A 6,250-nucleotide genomic window follows, 5' to 3' on the forward strand; every position below is an offset into this window, starting at 1 on the left:
CGCGGGCCCGCCTGTGCTCAGAGCGCACGGTGGGAAGGGAAGTGCGAGGGAAGGAGGGGGAAAGGAGCGGGGGAAGGTGGAACGCACCCGGACGCGTCGGGGAGGTCTCTACAGCAGCCAGGTCCGCCATGTGGAGCAGGGAGGAGCCGGGGCCCTACCAGCCCGCTGGCCAGCGCCGGGCCGGGGCGGGGAGGGATGGGGAGAGGCAGGATGTTGGTTTTCGTTTTGTTTCCTGCTGTACCCCGGAGTCGTAACTCAGGGCTGAACAAACAAAACCGACCCACGGCGGATGGAGGCGGGACAGGGCCTGCAGCGCCTCCCGGTACCTCCCCCTGGCAGGGACACGGCGGCCGGGGCAGCGCTGCGGGGGCAGGCCGTGGCGGCGGCGCGGTGCCGGGTTCAGCGGGTGCGCAGGCGTTCGGAGCGGTGTTTGTGTCCTGCTGCTGGTGTGGGGACACACAGACCGGCTCTGTGGTGGCCCTGCGAGCTATGAAGTAGTAGCAGGGTTTTCGGTGAGCGGTTACAGACCTGCGGTTAGTGCGGGCACGTGTTTTGACAGGAGTTTATCTGTAACCTCTCGTATGGCTCGTGGCTCACTCTGAATTTGTTCGTTCACAGTGAGGCTAACGTACAGCTGTGTGAAAGTTGTATGCTTCCTGTTGCATAATCTTAAGTAAATATTGCATAACGCCTTGTTCCTGAAAACTGGGTGTTGCTATTCCCTTGACATAAACTAGCAACTTCCATGAAGCCATTTACTGCGGGATGCTAGCATTGCAGCTGGAGTTGCTCTCCAAAAGGCCTAAAATCTAAAATTTTCTCAACCAGACAAAAGCCACGTCCCTATATGGTGAAATCAGACCCATGTAACTCCCAGCTCAGTGGATTTCAAAGCCTTTATGAAACAGTGAGTCATTTTTCTGTGCTGCTAAAAATAGAGCAGTGGAAGCGCAGTACTCTGGGATAGCATACATGAAGAGTCACGCTGTCTTTGGAACTGCAGGGAAAAAGGAGACAGAAAATATTCTCCCACACTAGAATTTGTACCAAGTGGCAGCTCTGTGTTCTGAAAAAATACGTGTATTCTCACTGAAATTGTATGGTCAGACTCTCACCGTAATATCAATCATTCACGGTTATCACAGTATCCCTGCTATTAAGATGTAGCTGATTCAGAAGGAACCAGTTACCTACTGTGAATCAATATGCACAATTTCTCCTTGGATCTGTTCCACACAAAAAGTGGAGCATCATTTTTATTTTTCAGACTTTATGATACAAAAAGAGCTTCCTGTCTGGTATTACAATAACGTATGTTCTTCACCTGCTGGTGCCACTGCTGTTTGAGACCCCGGTTTTTGCACTGAAAAATATCTATGCTGGTAGAGGGCTGTTCTCATATAAGGACAGACATTGCTATGGTTACAGTGAAGACACATTTGGTACTATTATTTTAATACACAAGAAATATTCCCTCGCCAGGCAGGATTGGTATTATTATACCTGTGAAAGAAAATCTTTATGAGTATTATATGTGTAATAATGATGAGACATATTCTGCAAAATTAGCAAAATATGTTCATCATAAATTAAAGACAGTCATTTAGGGCAGTTGCTGCCATCTGGCTATTAAACCACCAAATGATACCACCTTCATTCACAAATGCATAAATTTTACCAAAACTAGTCTTGTCTAATTGAATATGCTTGATATATTTGCTATATCAGTGAAGTGGCAGGTTTATAGCATTTGAAAATACTCATTCTACTTCATGTAATTATTAACATTAGTAACAAATTAGTACAAATTATTAACATTGTAGTAATTAACTGTATTACTTGTTTTCCTGAACAGCCATCTGAAATTCAGTACTCCCTAGAAAGTTGTCTTGGAACCAGACAGAAAACAGGCAGTGAGTACCAGTCATTGAAAATGCATATTCTGGGTAAGAGTACCTAAGGGACAATAGAAATGTTTTGTGCAACAGACCTTACACAGTAGGTTCTTGGTTTTTCAGGGAATGATGCAACTGGATAGGAATGTTTGAGAAAAGGATTAGGCAAGAGTTTACTAAAATGAGTGCTTGCACTATGAACAGTGCCTTAAGCAATGTCATACAAAGATGACAAACTCCACTGAACTGTACATCTGCACTCACACAGTAGCAGATGTTGTTTATTGGCTCTAAAAATAAAGCTCTATTATAATCTCACTCAGAAGGATTGCGTATGAATATGTATGTTCAAAAAAAAAGATATTTTAGCCATGTTTTGGTAGGACCTTCAACTTTTTTGTAAACTTGCAACTTGTGACAGGATTGTTTAAAAACTTCTATTTCTTCACCATGGAAGTATACTATGTAATTTTTTAGTGGCATTTACCATTTCTCACTCGTCTAATTTTGCTTTTCATTTTAGTGATGGGTGTCCTGTTGTTTGTGCTATGTAACAGCCTCCTTACTTTGTTACTAATGGCATAACAACAAAATCTACAGTAAGATATTCAGAAAATTATGATTCCTGGTAGTGCAGAGGACATATACTGCCAACAGGTCCTTTTCTGCTTTACTCTTCAGTCCAGGCATTCTTAAAGCAGTCCAGAAGCTGTTAAGATAATTTACGTAAAACTAGGACATTTAAAACAAATTGCTAAAGGAGACTAGATGTAAAACTAAATACATCTATAGGCACACCAGAGCAAAGGAAAAAATTGTTCTCTTTTTTAACATTACAGTCAAGTATGGTGGAAGACATTTTAGGGTAAGGTACAGTTATTGGCAAGTTAAACATTTTATTCTGCTTTTGGCAGCAATGTAATTTTTGATGTCTGGATATTACACAGCAGATTATTCTGGTGCATGGTATCTGCCAGGCTAATTGTTCAATAGGGTTAAGTATAAGCTTTGGTACTTTCATACACTTAGAGGCAGTCTGGAGTTGGTTTGAGAGCTTTAAGTTAATATTTATTTTTATTTAGAGACATAAGAGCGAATAGTAACCAACACTGCTAAGAAATGACAAGTCCTTCATTACTACTTACTGGGAAATAATAGTTATTAAACCTGTAATAAATATGGTACAAATTTTCTCTTAAAAGCAACAAACTCCTCAATTTCATTTAACAGAATCTTGGCAGGGCTTGGAAAGAGCTGGTCTGATAGTTTATCTTGCTCTTTAAAAGACAGTAGAGCAAACCCAAGAGCCATCTTGGGTTGGTTTTTTCCCCCCAGATCAAAGCCAGTTAAATTGCTCTGGCCATGTTTTTTGATCCTTCCACAAAAGTATAATAAGATCAAAGAAACACGAGTTTGCCTGTGATAGACTTTAATATCCATATCTGAAGTACAGGGTGAGCAGCAGGCTTATGTATGTTTCAGCTTATGATTAGTAAGTATTAAGTTGTCATATTTGATCTTCAGTGGTGGCCTCCATTCTTCTTTGGAGGAAACAGTGAATATTCAATGCCCAGAGCTATGATGAAAGCTGCAGCTCCCCACTTGAGTCCCCTGGTAAAGATTTCTGTTACGGTGATAGGTCTTGCAAAGCCACCCTGGTACCTCCACACTTCATTACTAGAAAGGAAAATGAAACCAAAGGGAAAAAAGATCAGCAGAGCCACTGTGATACAAATTAACAAGAATATAAATATATAAAAGAATGATGAAGGTATTTCAATTAGATAGACATTGAGGCTGTACAATATGTTCTGTCATTTGAGTATCAGGAATTACAAGTCAAGTTCGTGATAGGAACTCTAACCCTTACCATATAACTTGAGATACAAGTACTGCCAGCAAACAACACAATTATAGGAACAGAATCACCTCTCTGAAATAATTTAATTGTACTCTTCTGTTTTTACTCTGTACCAAATCACAGCCCACTAGCACTTGCATGGATTGGACTAACTACAAAGGCTGGTCACTGTGCTAGGCAGTATGCAGCACAGTCAAATCTTACAATCCAGACATAGCTCATCTCAGTGTGGAGGCACTTTGTTTCACAATACAACACAGCTACATGAGAGTCAGATGATTTTAAAAAGAAAGACTGAAAAGATGGTGTTTAGCTTGAGCTACAGAGTATGTGCAAACTTCACACTGTTTTGCCTTGCTGTTTTTGACCTGCGTTATTATTGAAACATTAGTCACTGCTCTAACTGACTACAAATATTTATTTATTTATAGCACAACCAGTGTAATTTATGGACATGGGTATAGTTTGTCTCTTGTAAGGACTCAAAAGTCTTTAAGAAAAGGAAAAATAACTAAGCTATAAAATAAAAATTATCATTTTGGGAGAAAATACCAGGGTTTAAAACAAGGGGGGCAGATACATATGTTCACAGATAATCCTGTGCAGATGGATTTTGTGACTCGGGATGAAAGCATGCTGGCATGGAAGAGTATCTTCTAGGTGCCACTATAGGGCCTAATTGATATAAAGTTTCCAAATATGACATCTTTCACAAAACTTATCTTGTATTTAATATGTACATTAATGTGCATTTGCCATAAAGGTTGAAAGCAGATTCCTTGCTAAAATGAACTCAGCATACCAAAGGGGAGTGAGCTCTGGAGAGGGTGACTTTGAAGACTTGTGGTGCAAGACATTAATAATACAATCTCCTGTCAGACTACTGAAGCAAGTAGCATGATACTTTAATTTCTCATTTGTTAAGGAAAATTGGCATGATGCTTGTACTGTCCTATAGAATTGACATACTACTTTACATGAAATTTTAAAAATTCAGAAGGAATCATCTCATGCTTTGTTCTTTATTTGAACCCTGATATGATTGGCTCAATCCCCTTCAAGACTTTACTGAAATTCTGATAATTTTCACTGCTTTTACTGAAGAAAGAGTTACCTTCAATGCCAAGGTCTGGTTGATGCCACCAGATGCCACATCATGATGATTTCTGAGGCTCTTGCACTTACCGAGCCCAGGGGTCCCTCAGCCCGCGCTTGGCCAGCCTCCTCTGCACCTCCTCGAGGGGAGTCCCCTCCACCTTCCACTGCCTGTAGTCAGGCAGCTCCACTTTGTCATGGCCGTGCCCGTGGCCGTGGTCACCTCCGTGTCCCATACCTGGGGAAAAGGTCAGTTTGTTACTTGGCAGAGAGCACCATCTTATTTTTATAGACTTGCAAAGAACAATCCCCTGTACAGGAAAAACAGGGAGGCAACAAGAAGAAACAGAGAACAAAGAGGTTTGTTCTGTAAAACAAAGAGCCAAGGGACTTTGTGCTGTGTTTCAGAGCTGAGTGAATACACACAGTAAAGCAAACTTAAGCATCACTGTGCTGTAAGTCACGACCATTGCTACATCCATGGAGCACCTATGTCAACCCTCTGTGCCAGAGAAGAGTGTAAGAAAACCAATGGTTTCCATGTCTATAAATGCACTTCAGCAACACCAGCCCCCACTTCCAGACTTTCCAGAAAAATCACAAAGATTTCCAAGCAAAAATTTCTGACTTAGGTGTGGGAAAGCTGTGATTGCTAAGCTCTGAAGAAAAACAAAGACTTGGCTCCTCAGCTCCTTTTCAGCTGCCTCCAGTTCAGTCAGATATAACTGTGGCATTCAGCAGAGTCAGGAGAGATGCATGGACAAGGAGATGCACCTCACCCATTGCTTGATGAGGCTGAAAAATGTATGCTCTATTTACATACACCTTGGAGAACTATAAAAATATTAAGTTTCTCTTTAAAAACAGATGTGAAGTGGAACATTTTCAGTGAGCTCATGAAGGACTGGAAGAAAATAATAGCTTTTAAGGCTCCATTTTCACAAAGCACCTGAGCCTTCTTGAGCCAAGGTTCCCCATTTTAACACATATCAGGTAGCAAAGAACAGATTCACTGCCCTTAACTTTCAGAAAATTGACTGGAATGCAGGACACAGCTTCAAAGCCTGTAACTCCTGAAGATGACTCCAGGCCGTGAAGGCAAGCAGACAGATTTCGCTGCTTGAGAAAACCTGGAGAGCAACCTTAACGCTGTCATTACCCGAAAAGCTCCCCCTAAATTAGACGCCAGGCTCCAGCCCTGTGATAGAAACCCAAGGCCTCTGTCCTCCCAATATTCACGTTTTACAAGAGAGAAGGTAACGCTGCGGCCAGCGGGCTGTGCTGCAGCACCGGCCGGGCGCTCTCTGCCAGCAGAGCCAGCACAGCTGTGCCCAGAGGTCGAACGGAGCGGGGCAGGGAGGGCACAACGCGCAGTGACAGCCACCCCCGCTCCCGCTCC

General features: G+C 42.2%; 3 protein-coding genes across 5 annotated transcripts in view; 1 reads left to right on the forward strand and 2 right to left on the reverse strand.

Moving 5' to 3' along the window:
- Window positions 1-350, reverse strand: part of CFLAR (CASP8 and FADD like apoptosis regulator) — a 16,338-nt gene extending 15,988 nt beyond the window's left edge. For all 3 annotated transcript variants that reach the window (XM_031056178.1, XM_005415938.2, XM_031056182.1), the window contains exon 1: window positions 88-350. The gene's annotated coding sequence lies outside the window, so the exon portion shown is untranslated. The remainder of the gene's footprint in view (window positions 1-87) is intronic.
- FAM126B (family with sequence similarity 126 member B) overlaps window positions 1-6,250 on the forward strand; it is a 103,767-nt gene that overhangs the window by 47,080 nt on the left and 50,437 nt on the right. The gene's annotated exons all lie outside the window — the stretch shown is intronic.
- On the reverse strand, window positions 2,942-5,116 carry NDUFB3 (NADH:ubiquinone oxidoreductase subunit B3). The gene is made up of 2 exons (XM_005415940.2): window positions 4,942-5,116; window positions 2,942-3,572 (listed from the first exon to the last, which is right to left on the reverse strand). Exons 1-2 carry the CDS (start codon window positions 5,085-5,087, stop codon window positions 3,416-3,418), a joined length of 303 nt encoding a protein of 100 aa, XP_005415997.1. The 5' UTR covers window positions 5,088-5,116; the 3' UTR covers window positions 2,942-3,415.

This window comes from Geospiza fortis, unplaced genomic scaffold (assembly GCF_000277835.1).
Source record: "Geospiza fortis unplaced genomic scaffold, GeoFor_1.0 scaffold112, whole genome shotgun sequence".
Lineage (NCBI taxonomy): Eukaryota > Metazoa > Chordata > Aves > Passeriformes > Thraupidae > Geospiza > Geospiza fortis.

Coding starts and splice junctions, on each gene's coding strand:
- NDUFB3 (XM_005415940.2), bottom strand. CDS start 5,087: ATGGGACACGGAGGTGACCACGGCCACGGGCACGGCCATGACAAAGTG. Junction 3,573..4,941: donor CTGAGGGACCCCTGGGCTCG/GTAAGTGCAAGA, acceptor TTTCCTTTCTAG/TAATGAAGTGTGGAGGTACC.